General features: G+C 49.6%; 1 protein-coding gene across 3 annotated transcripts; it reads right to left on the minus strand.

The window, feature by feature from the left end:
- On the minus strand, positions 1-18,135 carry gripap1 (GRIP1 associated protein 1). Of its 3 annotated transcripts, none has more exons than XM_023352932.1 (29): positions 17,936-18,135; positions 14,490-14,556; positions 14,336-14,397; positions 14,228-14,254; positions 14,047-14,154; positions 13,825-13,981; positions 13,543-13,709; positions 13,422-13,461; positions 11,238-11,314; positions 10,986-11,033; positions 10,880-10,911; positions 10,411-10,458; positions 10,009-10,108; positions 9,082-9,159; positions 8,760-8,852; positions 8,499-8,633; positions 8,321-8,416; positions 8,126-8,236; positions 7,932-8,033; positions 7,749-7,862; positions 7,588-7,665; positions 5,343-5,438; positions 4,272-4,328; positions 4,104-4,203; positions 3,857-3,987; positions 3,170-3,286; positions 2,979-3,072; positions 2,695-2,867; positions 1-1,584 (listed from the first exon to the last, which is right to left on the minus strand). In XM_023352932.1, exons 1-29 carry the CDS (start codon positions 17,981-17,983, stop codon positions 1,501-1,503), a joined length of 2,640 nt encoding a protein of 879 aa, XP_023208700.1. In that variant the 5' UTR covers positions 17,984-18,135; the 3' UTR covers positions 1-1,500. The 3 variants fall into 3 exon arrangements, with proteins under 3 accessions (XP_023208700.1, XP_023208761.1, XP_023208817.1); XM_023352993.1 differs by lacking the exon at positions 17,936-18,135 and adding an exon at positions 17,495-17,608; XM_023353049.1 differs by lacking the exon at positions 8,760-8,852.
- Positions 18,136-18,150: the final 15 nt, after the last annotated feature.

Here is an 18,150-nt window from a genome sequence, read left to right on the forward strand (position 1 = left end):
GCTGGTCCAGAGGACTTTATTTCTCTTCATGGATACAGTAATTAGCGTCATGATGATCAGACATAAATAGTTTATTCTTTAAATCACAGCGATTATTTACAGAACCAGACAGTACAAACATGGTTCTGATCCAAACAGCACACAAAACCTGTTCAGATTAGATGTTTCAGATGATAAAACTCAAACTTCCAGAAGCTGCACAGAAAACGGAGCCGGTTCCACCCAAAACGGGCCGAGACGTCAGCATGTAGTCAGAGCCCAGTGGTCAGTAAGTCATAAGTTCAAACTCGTAATGGAAACGTGAATTCTGCAGGAAATAGACTGATCTGGACCCCGCATGTAGAACAGCAGAGAAAATGTTTCTAGGTAATCCAGGAAGTAGACACAGCCCAGAAGAGAGCCAAAACCAGAACCGGCTGCAGAACTTTGGTTCTGTCCTGGAGGGAATCCAGGAAGTAGTCTAACCCTTGGAGTGTTAGTCATTAATTGTCTGCGGGTCCGGTTCTGCATCAGAGGCGCTACAGAACTTAGCAGACAGCAGAACCCCAACCTGCTGGTCCGTTCTACTCTGGGCCAGAACATCAGCTGGTTCTGTGTGAAAGTCAACAGAACCTTTTGTTTTCCACCAACAGGCTCATCAGGCCGGTTCTGAAGGTATAACATAGGAATCGATCTATTCAGGACAGAACCGGTTCCGGTTTAACAGAACCCAAAACATGCCTGGACTAGAATAGGTTCACAGTCAACTGGTTTGGGTCAGAACCAGTTGGATGTTTCTGTTTTCCTTCTGCAGAATCTGGTCTCATTCTGGAACACGTCCAGGCCTTAACTCAAATACTTTGTGACCCGGTCAGGAACATCCGGACTGTATGGTTCTGTTTATTGTAGCAGACAAGCCTTTCAGAACCAGACCCAGTCAGACCTCCTGCTATAGGTCAACGCGAGCTGCTGCCTGAAGGTTCTGGTGCCACCTGGTGGCAGAAAGCGGTCCAGTTCGTCTGTAGTGACGGGCAGATCCGATAGAATCTTTGGTTCCGTCTTCAGAACATTTTGTAGTAAAGTTCAGTGTCGTGTTTCCAGGTGAGCGAAACCAAAACGGTAACCATAGCAACCAGAAAGCGAGCTCACTGATTGGCTGTCAGTCTGTGCTCAGTTGTCATGGTGACTGTTTCAGACAGAGTCCAGGTCTTAGTCAGGTCCCAGACAAGAACTGATGAGGTCAGGGGTCAGCATGCTGTAAGATAAACACAGAGTTCTCCAGGTCATAGCCAGGGCCCAGAGAGGTGAGCGGTGCAGTCTAATCACAGTACATTCAACAAATGAAATGAGACCAAGTGTCTTCAGAGCTCCTCGTCCTCCGTCCCCGAGACCTTCTGGTCCAGATGGACACGAACCAGACCAGAGCCCACACCGGCTCCAGAAAGTAGACAGACCCCAGCAGGTTGTGAATGCAGCGAGTGAGGAGGAAGGAAGCAAGCAGGATGGATCCACATTATAGTCTCATCCAGAACCGGCGGTGCCGCTAACACCCGGACCGCCCTCTTTACTGAGCCGGACTAATTCCTGGGACAGTAGTTCCAGGTCCTGCAGGGAGACACAGAGGTTTGGGTCAGAACCTTCAGGTCACTCCACTCCACAACACTTTCTGCAGATTTTTCTGCAGAAAGCAAACAAACATTTGCATAAACAAATGTTTATTTGCATCTCATGCAAATAAACAAATAAACCAATTTTTAAAAATCAGAAAAACTATATTTTAAAGAAGCGGTATCAACTTTTTGATGTTCACGTCATGTTTTTCGCTCAGAAACAACTTGGAGTGTTGCTTAGATTTTTTTCATGCATGTTTGAACAGCGATACGCACACGATGCTAACATATGCTAAAACGCCTGGATGGACCTAGCCCCGCCTTAGAGGCGCAGCTCCTCCCCCACCCAGCTCCTTCAGACTAGCCAGTAGAAATTAGCAAACAGTTGAGGTCATTATAGGAGCTGCTGCTCATAGCAGCGCTGGTAAAAATGTTAAAAGTTTAATAGAGGAGCCATGTTGGAACAACTTCCTGGAGGCGGAGCTTCAGAGACCCAATTTCAGGAAGTCAAATAAATATTTGATATATATAAGATCTCATAGCAACAGATAACAGGTAACAGATGCTGATTATGACAACAAACGGAACTATGTAACTGGAAAACTCTATGTTGTGTTTAGCATGCATAGTGGGTTTAGCATGCTAAGCTTGTTTAGGGTGCATAGCAGGTTTAGCGTGCATAGCGTGTTTAACGTGCTTGGCGAGTTTAGCATGTTTATCATGCTAAGTTTGCTTAGCGTCCACAGCGGGTTTAACATGCTAAGCTTGTTTAGCATCCATAGTGTGTTTAGCAGGCTAAGCTTGTTTAGCGTGCATAGCGTGTTTAGCATGCTCGGCATGTTTAGCAGGTTTAGCGTTCATAGCATGTTTAACATGCTTGGCGAGTTTAGCATGTTTATCATGCTAAGTTTGCTTAGCGTCCACAGGGGGTTTAACATGCTAAGCTTGTTTAGCATGCTTAGCGTGTGTAGCTCGCTAAGCTTGTATAGCATTCTTAGCGTGTTTAGCTTGATAAACTTGTTTAGCATTGTTAGCGTGCTAAGCTTGTTCAGCGTGCATAGCCGGTTTAGCATGCTCAGCTGTTTAGCATGCTTAGCGTAGCTACCTTCTGCAAGTGCATATTCTTGGTCAGCTGCTCCTCCAGCATGTTCTGCAGCTTCTTGTTCATCTCCCTCAGGTTCTCGTCTCCGGGTTTCACCAGATCTCTGAGCACCGAGCCCAAACCTCCTCTGTCTCCCTGGGAGCCTCCGTGTGCTGCCAATGCGCCGCCCGACACGTCTGAGGAGAGGTCAGAGGTCAGGATGAGACCGGAAGATTCTGGATAGTAACCGTGAAGGAGGCTGTAACTGGGAAGCAGACCCGGCCCGGTTCTGGTTCTGGCGTTCTCACCTCTGCGGCTGTCCATCACATAGGTCTCGATGATTGCGCTCTTCCTGCAGATGTCCTCGGCCATCGACGAGCAGCTCACCTCCAGGTGCTTCACCTGCACCAGGTAGAGCAGCGTCGGTACCAGGGAACGTGATTATCATGGCAACGGCTCATTGGATCCGGTTACCACGGTAACCACGGCAACAGCTCACCTTCTCCTCCAGCATCCATTTCTCCTGTTGGACCTCGGCCAGCCGCTGGAACAGTTCCCCGACCTCGTCATCAGAAAGCTCGGCGGGTCGCTGTGACTGCGGGCTGCCGGCGCCGGACTGGAAGGAGACACGCTGGGGTCAGAGGTCACCTACACCTACCAACATTCACCTGCTCTACACCAACTCCTGATGGAGACACCTGATACATGGGAAACACCTGGAAAAGACCTGGAAGCTGGTGATGCGTTGACGTTTCTCTCCGGCCAACCGGTTTGCTTTATTATTATTTATTTGTATCAAGATGGCGCCCTGCTGGAGGGAGCAGCTAAAATCTTCTTTCCTCGTCTCTGGCCCTTTGGTCTTCTTCTTACCTGAGGATTGCCGTAATGAGGCATAACCATAGCAACCAGACCCGTCGTCTGGGGGTAGCTGTGACCCCGAATCCCAGGCCAGAGCTCGGGATGAACTTCCAGCAGACAGGGAGCCAATCACAGGAGTAGGCAGCATGCTACTCTGGACCTGCAGTCAGAGGCTTTCTGAGAGCCACTGTAGTACTGACTGCTACAGGAGCCCATCAGTTCGGAAAAGACGTCTCTTAAGAAGCTCAGATGATACGAGTTTCAACATGGATTCTCTCTGCAGCTCAGAAAGTTTTGGTAAAAGAAGCCGCAGCTGAAGTTGACCCACCCTGTTCTGGTTGGCCGGCTGCGCCTCCTTCATCACGTCTCTGTAGGAGAACGAGGACACGGAGGACGAGTCTCCGGTCTGCTGAGTCCGGCTGGGACTGCTGATCTCAGACAGGACCAGCTCCTCCAGACCTGAAGGACAAACAGTTGGACAGAACCAACAGAGCTGGGCAGAACTGCACCAGGTTCTGGTTCTGAAGGCTGGTGAGCCCAGCAGGTGATGACATCACTGCCTTAGGTGCGTTTACCTGTCCTGGTCCTGCTGTTGGTCAGGATGTCCTGCAGCCGCTCCTGCAGCTTGTCGGCCCGCCTCCTCTCCAGCTGCAGCTGCCGCTTCAGGTCCTTCAGCTGCAGAGACGCCCAGCGTTAGTCTGCGCCGCACAACTCTCACCTGCTGCGGGCCGGCTGGTACTCACCGCAGAGCTGCCCTTCTTCTCCAGGATCCGCTGGCCGTCCACCGTGTCCTTCAGCTCCTGGAGCAGGACCAAGATTACCCACTGAATGGACCAGAACCCGGTCTGCACCAAACTTTTAAGACTGAAGGTAATTTGGAAGTTTCATCAAAGACCGGTTCTGTCCGGTTCTCCTCGACCAGAGCAGATCCGGCTCGGCCCAGCACCAAAACCATCTGATTGGCTGCTGACCGCATTGAGCGTTAAGTTTTCCTGCTATCAGAGCTGCTCAGCATGGAGGACTTTGATCTGTTCATCAGCAGAATGACGGTGAATTAGCCGCTAGCTGCTCTGAAATACAGATTAAAGAGAGAAACGCATCTTTCTCTCATCTTTTACTGGTCTCCACTTCATACCTTGCACATGTACATAGCTAAATAACTTCCTTTTTACTGTCAGTCCTGCACTTTATATTTTATATGTATATTTTATATTCATATTTTATACTGTATTTTATTTTATTCTGGAGTAACCTCACAACATTGGAACCTCAAAACATTGTCCTGAACCGTATGCAACCAAATTTGGTTCTGTATTCACCCTGTGCATGCAAAACGACAATAAAGTCAGTCTAAGTCTATCTTTTGACTGTATCGCCTAAATCCAAAAGGTTGTAACTATATTTACATGCACAGTGAAATAATCAGCTGATATGAGTCTTCATCATTATGTTTGGGCCAGAAATGAATTTCTATAAGACTATTAAATATCTGGGCTTATTTGGGTCCATCGGAACCAGAACCTGGACGTTCTCCGATACAGAGTGTCGCGGCAGCAGAGAGTTGACCACAGCAGCCGCTACGTTCCTCCCAACAGCGAGGAACAGAGCACGTGGTGGAAAAGCTCACTACCCGGGCAGAACCGAACCGCACATTAACCGGTTGGTGGGCACTGGGAATGGAAAAGCACCTCAACTGTGCCTCCTAGTGGAATAATGTGGAAATGCGTGTCAGCGACGGTGGTGGTGCGGCGCTGCTGGCAGCTTCAGCACCATGCTGAAGCTAGTGGCTGTCAGTGAGAACCTGATGATCTCACCTGTCTGAGCTTCCTGATCGTCTCTCTGTCTTCATCTCTCTCTTTCTCCACCTCCACCAGCCGCTGCTTCCATCCCTCCATCTCAGCTCGTTTCTCCTGCAGGAAACAAACACCTGACATAAATAAACCGCCAGGTTTTCATTCCGTCTAATTAATCGATTAAAGAAAAACCGCAGAACAGAGAGGATCGAACAGAACCATCCAGAACCATTAAGAAAAATTCAGAATCATCCAAAACCTGCCGAGAACCATCCAGAACCCACCCAAAACCAGCCAGAACCCATTGAGAACCATCCAGAAACCACCCAAAACCATCCAGAACCCACCCAGAAATATTCAGAATCCATCCAAAACCACCCAGAACCTACCCACAACCATCCAGAACCCAACCAAAACCCACCAAGAACCATCCAGTAAAATCCAGAATCATCCAAAACCACCCAGAACCCATCGAGAACCATCCAGGACCCATCCAGAACCCACCTAGAACCATCCAGAGATGGTTTTGGATGGGTACTGGATGGGTACCCATTGAGAACCATCCAGAAAAGTCCAGAATTATCCAAAACCACCCAGAACTATTAAGGAACCCACCCAGTACCTTTCCAAAACCATCCAGAACCCATCCAAAACCATCCAGAACCCACCCAGAACTATCCAGAATCCATCCAGCACCACCCAGAACCATCCAGAACCTATGCAGAATCATCCAAAACAACCCATAACCATAAAGAACCCATCCAGAAGCTACCCAGAACCCATCCAAAACCACCCAGAACCCACCCTGAACCATCCAAAACCATCCAGAACCTGCAGAGAACCATCCAGAACCCATCCAAAACCACCCAGAGCCCACCCAGAACCCATCGAGAACATCCAGAAAAATCCAGAATCATCCAAAACCACCCTGAACCATCCAGAACCCACCCAGTACGATCCAGAAACCACCCAAAACCATCCAGAACCCACCCAGAAATATTCAGAATCCATCCAAAACCACCCAGAACCTACCCACAACCATCCAGAACCCAACCAAAACCCACCAAGAACCATCCAGTAAAATCCAGAATCATCCAAAACCACCCAGAACCCATCGAGAACCATCCAGGACCCATCCAGAACCCACCTAGAACCATCCAGTACCCATCCAAAACCATCTCTGGATGGTTTTGGATGGGTACTGGATGGGTACCCATTGAGAACCATCCAGAAAAGTCCAGAATTATCCAAAACCACCCAGAACTATTAAGGAACCCATCCAGTACCTTTCCAAAACCATCCAGAACCCACCCAGAAATATTCAGAACCCATCCAAAACCACCCAGAACCTACCCACAACCATCCAGAACCCCCCCAAAACCCACCGAGAACCATCCAGAATAATCCAGAATCATCCAAAACCACCCAGAACTATTCAGAATCCATCCAAAACCACCCATAACCATCCAGAACCCACCCAAAACCACCCAGAACCCATCGGGAACCCACCCAAAACCATCCAGAACCCACCCATATCCACCCAGATCCATCCAGAACCTACCCAGAACCCATCCAGGACCACCCAGAACCCATCCAAAACCACCCAGAACTCACCCAGAACCCACAGAGAATCCATCCAGAACCACCATCTATGTCCAGGTGTGAAAATAAGACATCCAGCTGAACTCAGTCCATGTACTGTTAGACCGGGTCATCCAGAACTTCTATGATGGTTCTGGGAGCGACACGGACCTGCTAGCACCGTCCTCCCCGTGGCCCGGTCAGACTCATCAGGTGTCAGGAAGTGTCTCTCTGTGTCCCAGCTGGTTTCCCGCCAGCATCGCCCCCTGCTGGCCGCCACAGCAGCAGGATCTGACAGATTTAGGAAAGCTCCTGCTCTGATTGGCTGTTGGAACGGTGTTACCTCTCTGTTGCCATGGTTACCTCTCTGTTGCCATGGAGACAGCAACTCTAACTGTTGCCATGGAGACACCAACTCTAGCGTGTCCAATCAGCACACCTACAAAGAGTTATTCATGTTCCGCTGATCTGGGATCGGCTCAAAAAAGGTCTAGTCAAGGACCACCATCAGGGTGGGAGCTTTGATGCGCCCCCCGCTGGTCGATGACAGCGCTCTGATTTATTCAAATAAGATCAGTCACCGACCTCTGACCTTCTTCTGTTAGTTACTATTGACCCCTGACCTTTCCTCCACCAGTGATGCTCCCTGTTATCCCAGCCAGAACCGACCCCTGACCCCGGCTACCTGCAGCTGCTGGCCGTGTTCCTCCTGCAGCGTCTGGACTTCCTGCCGGTGCCGCTTGCCATTCATCTCCAGGTTCTCCTGCTCACACAGAGATAGCAATCAGGCCACGGTTCTGCTAGCCGAGCCCACCGGTACTGGTTCAGGGCCGGCGCCGGACCCACCTCGGCCTCCTTCAGCCGCCTCTCGAACCAGCCCCTGGTTCCCTCCATGGCCTGGAGCTGCTGCTGCAGGTCCTCCAGCTGCTGCTGCAGGCCCTGCAGCTCTCTGGTCCGGCCCTGAAACACAAACCGGACATCAGACTTCCGGCCCGGACGGGTCCGCTGCTCCAGAACCAGAACCAGAACCTTCTCCTCCTTGAGCTGTTGCCGGATCTCCTCCTCGGAGCGGTTCTTCTCCTCATGGAGAACCCGCAGTTCCTTCTCATAGCGAGCTCTCACGCCGAGGACCTGAGGGGCGAGACGCACCAATCAGCTTCAGGCGGCCCAGTCAAAGTAATGTTTGGACCTTAGAGGCCAGAAACCTGCAGCTCTGCTCTCACCTCCTTCTCATGCAGCAGCCTGAGGTCAGACAGCGCCTCCTTATGGTCAGACTTCACCTGGTTCAGCTGAGACGCCATATCGTCCAACATGGTCTTCCGCTTCTCCGCCGTCTGGGAGGGAGTGGGGGAAAGTATGTGTTGCGGACAGTCTGTGAGGTGTGTGTATAGTGTGTGTGAGGTGTGTGTCTTTCCTACCTTCCTGGCCTCCTCCAGCTCCGCCAGCAGCTGCTCCTTCTCCTGCGTCTCCTCCGTCAGCTGCTCCAGCAGCTTCCTGTTGGCGAAGCTGGACTCCTGCGGGGGAACAGAGGCGGGTCGGGTCAGCCACGAGGAGCCGGTTAGCGGCGGCGGCGGGTCAGAACCTGCCTGGCGCTACCTGCAGCTGGGAGCTGAGGTCGTCCCTCTGGGCCAGCAGGCCCTCCTGCTCCGCCCTCCTCTGCTGCAGCTCCACCGCCAGCGCCTCCTGCTGCTCCCTCAGCAGGTTCAGCTCCTGCGTCTTGGAAGTCTGGATCTGGACACAGGTTAGCGGCGGTCAGTACCCTGAAGGTTCTGCAGGGACCGGGCCGCTGAATGGAGGACGGTGGGTTCTGGGCGTTCTGCAGTGACGGCAGCTTTCCTGCGGGTGGCGCTCTGTTACCTGTTCCAGAGCGGCCAGGTTCGTCCTCAGAGCTTCGTTCTCCTGCAAGACGCCGTCCACCTGCTCCTGACTGAGTGCGCTCTGATTGGCCGCCTGCAGGACCGCAGGAAGGGGGCGGCAGAGAGAGGGAAGCCAAGGAAAGGAGAAGAAGAGTGAATGCAGAGAGGAAGCATGCCAGAACAAGGAGCAGAGCAGGTCAGAAAGCAGAACCAGAACCTGGTTCAGTTCCTCCTCAAAAGTGGAGAGATATTATTCACTAGAGGCAAAAAGCAGAAAGGCAGACAGCGAGGCAGTTCCCTGGACTCTGGGGGACAGTAGTTACCTGGTCCTTCAGGGCCTGCAGAGCCGCCTGGTGCTGCGTCTCTTTGCTCTCCAGCTGCTCCTTCAGCTCCACTGCCACCTGAACAAAGATGGAGGCTGTTTGTTGCAAACCGCCTGCTGCTAACCGCCTGTTGCTAACCGTTTGTTGCTAACCGTTTGTTGCTAACCGCCTGCTGCTAACCGCCTGCTGCTAACCGCCTGCTGCTAACCGCCTGCTGCGAACCGCCTGTTGCTAACCGCTTGCTGCTAACCGCCTGTTGCTAACCGCCTGTTCCTAACCGTTTGTTGCTAACCGCCTGTTGCTAACCACCTGTTGCTAACCTCCTGCTGCTAACCGCCTGTTGCTAACCGCCTGTTGCTAACCGTTTGTTGCTAACCTCCTGCTGCTAACCGCCTGTTGCTAACCGCCTGTTGCTAACCGTTTGTTGCTAACCGCCTGTTGCTAACCGTTTGTTGCTAACCGCCTGGTGCTAACCGTTTGTTGCTAACTGCCTGTTGCTAACCGTTTGTTGCTAACCGCCTGTTGCTTACCGCCTGTTGCTAACCGTTTGTTGCTAACCGCCTGTTGCTAACCGCCTGTTGCTAACCGTTTGTTGCTAACCTCCTGTTGCTTACCGCCTGTTGATAACCGTTTGTTGCTAACCGTCTGTTGCTAACCGCCTGTTGCTAACCTCCTGCTGCTAACCTCCTGCTGCTAACCTCCTGCTGCTAACCTCCTGCTGCTAACCGCCTGCTGCTAACCGCCTGTTGCTAACCGTTTGTTGCTAACCGCCTGTTGCTAACCGCCTGGTGCTAACCGTTTGTTGCTAACCGCCTGTTGCTAACCGTTTGTTGCTAACCGCCTGGTGCTAACCGTTTGTTGCTAACCGCCTGTTGCTAACGGATGGGTTGATAAAGTCGCTGATGATGTCAGAGTCTGAGCTCCCACCTGATTGGCTGCTGTCAGGTCTGACTGCAGCTTCTGCAGCCGCAGGTTGGCCGCCTTCACTTCTTCTTCTCTCCTCTGGTTGATCTCGTCGATCTTCGTCCTGAACACAGACATAGAGGGTCAGACCGGTTCTGTTTATTCTGTTTATCCGGGTAGGACTGGTCCCGGTTCTGTAACCCGTTTTCAGAGAATACTGTGTTCTGATTGGACGCTTCCTTCTAAAGCAGAGAATATAAAAACAATAAATGCTCATTAATATTAAATATATGATCAAATTAATTAATATGCAGATCTAGCTCTCAGCTTTCACAATAATTCATGATATCATCAGAGAAAGTAAACAGGAAGTGATGTCACCGATCCAGAGATTATTCTCCCATCAGGCACCACTCCGGTTCTGACCTGCTGTCGTTGTACAGACCCTCCTTCTCCGTCTGCAGGCGCTGGAAGCTGCAAGGCAACGCAACAGTTACAGCAACTTCAGCAATCACAGAGCAACTTAAAGGAAGAGAAGCTCAGTTGAGTTTATTTCTGGGCTTCTGGAGCTTGGCTGCCCCCTGCTGGAGAAAAAAAGCCTTGAAGCATTTCTGCTCTGACACACGGTGGTGTTGATGACGCTCTCCTCAGACTCTCCATCGTCGTGACCTCTGACCCTGATGGACTAGAAGCTTTAGTGTTTCTGAACTGGAGCTGATCTATTTTGACTTTCTGAAGATTAAAACGTTTCAATGTTTCTAATAAACTGAACAGCAGATCAGCTGGAGTAATTATTGATTATAACTGGATGCTAAAGGTGATCAACAGATTTGTTCCCACAATGTGAAGCTAACCTGGGCCCCTCATTGCCCTCTTTGGCCCCCTGGCTCCTCACCTCTCCTGCTTCTTCTTGATCTTGTCCGTCAGCTGAAACAGAAACAGCAGCCATTACTTATCGTGACCTCCTGACCTCCAGGTGACTCGCTGCAGCCAGGACTCACCTTGATGATGTCATCCTGCAGCCTGGAGACGTCAGCCAACCGGGACGCCTTGGGGGGAGGCAGAAGGTAGGAGGGGGGGGGGGGGGGGTTACTCTGCTGCAGCTCTCATTGTGTGTCTCAGTGTGTGTGTCTCTCAGTGTGTGTGTCTCAGTGTGTGTGTCTCAGTGTGTGTGTATCTCAGTGTGTGTGTCTCTCAGTGTGTGTCTCTCAGTGTGTGTGTGTCTCAGTGTGTGTGTGTCTCAGTGTTTGTACCTCCAGGGCCAGCAGCTGCTCCCTCAGCAGCCTCTTCTCCTCTGTCTGTGTGTTCAGCTCCATCTCCATCTGCAGCTCTGGAACAAACAGAGAGTTAGAACCGACCAGGAGAGGTCGCCGTTGTATTATAAGCCTGGCGGTCCACCAGGCTTTACTAGCCCCCCGCCAGGCCAAGCGCTGTTAGTTTTTTAAATTAATTAAATAATAATAATTTTAAAAAATCACTTTTTTTTTTTTGTTAAAATCCGGATTGCAAGCGTCTTCGTTACGCTGAGCTTTTCAATGGTGGCGCAGATTTATTCCTAAAATATAGTTTTATAGAAGATAAGTTTATACTTTATGCATTTAAAGACGGAGAGCAGACCAACAACACAGCTGGCACCTCGGCATGTTGCCTTGCGCACTGCTGCTGCTTGATAAACGTTACCTCAGCGCAGATCACCTACGCCTCCTTTCTCTCAAACTGGACGCAGGCTGACCTGTATGGATATTTACATCAACTTCCAGTGAGGAATCATGTTTCTTTGGAGAAGTTTACATCAAGGTAGGAGTTTAAACACACCGTGTTAGCTCTGGTTGCACAGCTCTATGTGAACGTAGGAATAACTTGTAGTCGTTGTCAGAGGTGCGTTTAGGAGCAGTGAGAATGATTTATCTTTGTGTACGACCTTCACATCTCAACGTGCTGCCCAGCGTGTGGCGCTGTCTTCCCAGTAAAGTTCACGTCTGTGTTCCGGTTGGTCGGAGCGTTAGCGGTTAACGAACCAGCGCTAACCTCATCGTGCAGGTTCAGTCGGTGAGGAGCTTTCACGCTCGCCTCGTAGTCACGCTTCATGCTGGTTTTATATTATTTTTAGTTTTATTTTTCCAGGTACATAATGCAACAAACCATATCAAATGCTTTGTCCACTTAGTCAGAGTTAATGTGAGATCTGAAAATCTCATCCCTTAAAGTTGAGCAACCAAAACAGTTTCTGTGGCTCTTATTAAAACTCAACAGACAGAAATGTTAGAGCTGCTAAAGCCACATTAGCAGCATTGAATTAAATCTCAGTTTGTTGCTCATCTCTGCTCAGTGCAGCAGATTGAACTCATCCTGCAGGGCCGGTCCAAGGCTGCATGAGGCCTGGGGCAGAATCTGACCTAGGGGCCCCTCTTGCTGCTAAAACCATCAGCACCTCTAACAGCTTCTGGGTTGGATTTAATCTGGGAGAGGGAGAGTAGATTAACTGGCCAAACTAAAAACAATAAGTTATAATTGCAGTTTATTAATTTGTGTTTGTGAACAAACAGCTCAAAGTCACAGCATCAGATTGTTGCTATGGTAACAAAACAATCTAAGTATGAGTATTGTTCTTTGAACTTTTACAAAGTAAACTTGCCAGCTCCTTAAAATCCTAAATTTAAATATTAAACAATTTAAATCTTTTAATTTATTTATGATGAAACCATTAAATCAAATTTAGCAGCATCGATCATCTCAATAAATAAATGTTACATTTATGCATCTGTGTTAAAATATGATCATTTATGGCCCCTGAAGCCCTGATGGAGCCGCTGACTTCATTTGGTTTAAACAGAAGTGAAAATAATTGATATTCATTTTAATCGTATTTTTTATTTGTTGTTTATCAGCCTGGTTGTGGGTTTAAATAGTTTCACTGGCCATGTTTTCCAGTAACATTTAATTACCCAGTAATATTTTGACATTTCCTGTCTAATTAACATCTTTCACCCAAAAACACTGAGCAGGTTTACTGGTGGAAACTCTGCCGACCCGACTCGCTGCTCAGACCGGACCTGGAGCGGTTCTGGAGTCCATTCATCAGTTCCTGACCGATGAATGGATCAGCTGGTTCTGTTTATTGAATCATCTGTTTCCATGGAAACATCTGGAGTCTCAGCATCATGAGCAGCGAGTTGGAACCAGAACCGCTCAGCGTGGTTCTGGGTCAGCCAGAACCAACCAACCAGAAGAGGGCTTTGTTCAGGACCAGAACTAAGCCCGGTTCTGGAAAAATAAATGAAAATATTTAAATTGAGACGGAGGAGTTTAACAACAAACCATACAGGAAATATTGATTATCAAATTACTATTAGATATGAATATTGATGAGATATTATTAAATATTGAGATGAGCTGTCAATAAAAATTAACTCATGTAGCAATGCAGAGGGACTCACCGTGACGCTGCTGCTCTGACTGCTGCAGGCCGCTCTCAGTCTGAGTGACAGAACCGGGTCAGAACTGGGTCGGACTGAACAGAACTCTGTGGTCCAGCCCAGCTTTGCTGCAGGTACTTACCTGTTCCTCTCTCTGATTGGTTCCCTCTGGCCCCGCCCCCGCCCCGCCCCCTGCCACATCAGAGACTCCGTTGGTGCCAGCTGGCCCATCTGTCTCCGTGGCAATGCTCTGGTCGCCGTGGGCAACAGGCGGCCTCTGCAGCTCCCCATCGAAACGCTCTTGGAGAGCTGCAGGAGAAGAGGAGTGACTGAAGCACATGTCAGAAACGGACCGGACCAAATCAAAAAGAACCCGCCTGGTCCGGACCGGACCGGACCTCCAGAACCTTCCCATCAGACTCACCCCTTAGCTTCTTGTGCAGCGCGGCGTTTTCGGCCTGCAGCCGCAGCAGCTCTCCGTCCGCGGGGCCGTGTGCGGAGTCAGCAGGGGGCCCAGAGGCTCCGCCCCCTTCCTGCAGGCGCCGGTTCTCCGTCTCCAGCTGCTCGATCTGCGTGCAGAGCTGAGGGACACGGGTCAGGCTGGGGTGACCTCAGGTCACCTCGGGTCGCCCAGAGGTCGCCCTACCTTGGACAGCTCGGCCATCAGCGTGCTGTTCTGCAGCCGGAAGTCGTCCTCCTGGCTGTGCAGCTTCCCCTGCAGCATCTCGTTCTCACTCAGCAGAGCCTCCACCTCCTGCAGTGACACACCCCTGGTCAGGACGGGGTCACGCCGCCTGGTAACCATAGCAACCAAGAGGGGAACTCACCTGAGCCTTTTTACTCTTGTTTAAAGCCTGAAGAAAAAAAGAGACAGAAATCAGTAGAGGCCGAAGGATACCAACCAGCTGGGAACCAACCAGCAACCAGCCAATCACCTTCTGAGCTTTGACTAGGTCTCTCTCCAGAACGCTGAGCTTCAGGCGGACAGCGTTCAGCTCTGAAACAGAAGCAGAAGTTAATTTGTACCGGTACTGGCATGGTGGAGGAGGAGTGATCCTGTGGGCTGGAGCGGCAGCCTTGGTGTTTTACCTGCAGAGTTCTTCCTGAGGTCATCAGACAGCTGGTAGTTCTGAGTCCGCAGCTCCAGCAGCTGAGCCTGAAAAACACACACACACACAGAGAGGTTAGCTAACGGGAACCAGCTCCCCCTGCTGGTCAGTCTGAAGCTCTGGAATAACTGGAGTCTTTAACATGATGCAGTGAAACATGGCGGCCCGCAGCATCACTGTTCACCAGTCGATGTCAGGTTCATCCGACCCTGAGTTAGTTAACCTGGCAACACACTGACACATCATCAATAGAGGAGTCTGTTACCATGGCGATAAACTCTGACTCTGCTCTTCTTGGAAAAAAGATGAAATCAGTCTATATATACTGTATATAGATATATACATATATATATATGGTTCAAATTCTGTAGGCTATGACTGACAGCAACTCATTCATATACCGTATTTTCCGCACTATAAGTTGCACCTAAAAACCTTCAATAAGCCGACAGTGCGCCTTATAACCCGCTGCGCCTTATATATGGACCAATATTGAGCCACAACTGGTCTCGCAACTACGGTAAGCAGCCGCCGACTTCATTTTCCCCCGTAGAAGAAGAAGCGCGCGGTGCAGGCTGGGTTTTGTGTAAAAACCCCAAAATGGCTCCTATTAAGAGACACGCTGACGACGCAGAGTTTAAGCTCCAGGCGATCAGTGATGCAGTAAAACACGGGAACAGAGCAGCAGCAGAGAATTTAACATGAACCAATCAATGGTTATAGTGGGAGTGGAGGAAGCAACAGCTGTTCATTCATTTTGGGAATGAAGGGAGTTTTCAGAACGCTGGTTTGTAATCTGTTAATAAAGTTTGACTGACCTATCTGACCGTTTTGTTGACATTCCCTTTAGCGCAGCTCCATCTAGTGGATGCATAACGTAACCGCAGCCTCTACTGTAGCGACTATTCTATGAGCCTTATATATGAAAAAAGTTTTAAAATGGGCCATTCATTGAAGGTGCGCCTTATAGTGCGGAAAATATGGTAATTGGCAATTTTAGTGCTAAAGGAAATTTTCCATGACCGCCATCTTGAATTTTCTAATTATCAGTAAATTTAACTTCTATGAGCCCAATAATGTATGATTTGACACAAAAAGTATTCATCTGTGACTAATATTGGCAAATTTAATGCAGAAATAAATTTTCCTTGAAAACTATAGCACAGTGGTCCTCAACCCCCGGTCCGTGGACCAATTGGTACCGGGCCGCACAAGAAATAATTAAATATTTCCGTTTTATGTATTATTTGAGTCTAGAGGATCTTTTATTTTGAAAATCCTTTAACCGGACTCTCTCGGTTCCGTCTTGCTGCCAACATGGAGCCACAAGCAGCAAAATGAGTCAGAAACGGATCAGATTGTTTGTAAAGTTTCTTTGTGAAGGGAAAAGGCCCAGAGAAGAGCCAGGAGGATGGATTTATCCCGGCAGGTGATTCCCACAGTCCAAGCTCTGCATGATATGGTGACCGGATGTTAACGAGGCAATGAAGCTTCAAGCTGCTTCTCCACTAGAGACCAAGAACCCTGAGCATCAGCAACACTTCCGGTCTCATCGTCTCTCATCTCTCCCAGATGGACCGTCTGGTTGCAGAGAAACAAGCTCAGGGCTCCATTAGTCGTTATCCTGAGTTAAAGTTTTCACCAAAGTAAAATGTTTGTTTTTGTGGCGCATCTGTATCTTATTCTGAAGGGATATGTAAACGTTACCATAGCGACCAGAGTCAGAGAGCGTTAGGGCAGTGGAGAGACGAGAGGAGAGGAGCTTGTGAGTTTTAGGTCTGGTTCACACCATTTAAGGATTGTGGGCCGATTTTCCAAACCTCTGTGACCACAGAGCCGATAAAAGTCCAACAGGTTCGGTCGGTTCGTGAGTCCAGCAGTAACACACCACAGAACCGATTCCAGAAGAAAATCCAGTAAAACCCCAACAGACCAAACATGAATTTAGAATAAACAACTCGGATGAATGACGATGTAGAAACAGTGACAGAATAGCATGTACGATATTCTGATAGCCAGAACACCGGACTCTCAGTTGCCATGTCAACGGTCTGGGATCCCCTCCGTTCTTACATCACCGCGCTTTCTGATTGGCTACCTGTCACATTCAACAGGCTGCGTTTCGCTCCCAGTCAGTAAAAACCCCACAGGCTGCGATAATCGGGCCGAGACAATGATGATTATGCCCAATTTTAGATCGGAGCCGTCCCGACGTTCTACCAACTGGACCAGGTGACACACCTCACAGTACAGGAGGATAAGTTACAATTATTGCAAGTAACAATCTGCGACAATCAGACGGGGAGGGGGTTGCAGTAAAATTGCCAAGGCTTTGGTAAAAAGGTTGTGGACCACTGCTACAGCAGACATCTTTAATCTTCCAGTGACTAAAGATTTGGGGGTTTTCTTAACACCAAGGCCCCTGGAACATCTGTGAAAAGTTAGATTCTTGTATTTGCATGTTGTAGATTTTAATGAAATGTTAAATAATGTGCTGCACTAACATCTAAAGTCTTTGGATGTTAAAGACTTTAACTATCCCAGAGCTTCAGACCTGAAAACATTCTTCACCAGGACCTCTGGAGAGCTTCTGCAGCTCTTTCAAACTCTATTTATTTTCATCCAGAAACTAAAATGTTTGCTAAGAAACCTACAATCACCCATTTGAGCACATTAAATATCCATCTTCTTCTGCTCCATTCAGGGACCTCCATGTTGGATCACCTGTCTCCATTTCTCCCTACAATCCTCCTCCGTTTCTAGATCTGGCTTTCCTCAGGTCTCCAACCTGGAGTGACCCTCTGATTGCAGGTACTTTTTCCTGAAACGTCCAACATGTGAGGGCTGATGGAGAAAGTGAACTTTGCTCCTAATTGCGTCTGAACCCGGATGTCCTGGTCGGGTCATCCACCATCACCTGACTGATGACTCACTTTTTTCTGGAACTAAATACTCTGATGACTGTTTGTCTTTAAACACCATCACCTCCTCGGTCCGGCTCATGCTGACATCAGCGGCTCTTGGCTCCACCTGTGGACGAGGCAGCTGAACCTGAACGCGGCCAGCTGCGTCCCTCAGACCCGGTGACCGTCTGCTGACAGAGACCTAACGGTTAGCAGCACAGAGGCTAGCTAGCTGACAGCTAATAGAAAGTGTTCATCATTCTGAGAGGTGTCCCGGCTCAGTCTGAGACCTCTGGCCATTACAACCCCAGATAAACGCATTTAACCCTCCAACCCCACATCCTCAGCCCCACAGACCCGACCAGCTAGCTCCGTTACCCGCTCCAGAGGGTTACAGGTTAGCACGGAGCGCTAACGTCCTCCGGCAGCGACGCCCCGCCTAGCCGTCGCTCCCTTCGGGTGTGCCTGCTACCTGACAGTCACCCTGCTGACCAACGAGGAGCCTCCAGCCGCTCCTTCTCACCTGCATCCGGTGGAACTCCTCCTCGGACAGAGCCTGCGACGCCGCCATGTTCCCGGAGAGCTGCTAGCTAGCAGGCTAGCAGCGGCGAAGATGGGTAGAGAGGACAGAGGTCTCACTCTGACACTGAGACGCAACTCAGAGCCCACTTTGTTTCTGAGCTCATTCCAACAGCCAGGCTCCCGTAGTCGGCTAAAACCGGATCGACTCGTCTCCTG

Source organism: Xiphophorus maculatus, chromosome 1, assembly GCF_002775205.1.
Source record: "Xiphophorus maculatus strain JP 163 A chromosome 1, X_maculatus-5.0-male, whole genome shotgun sequence".
Classification (NCBI taxonomy): domain Eukaryota; kingdom Metazoa; phylum Chordata; class Actinopteri; order Cyprinodontiformes; family Poeciliidae; genus Xiphophorus; species Xiphophorus maculatus.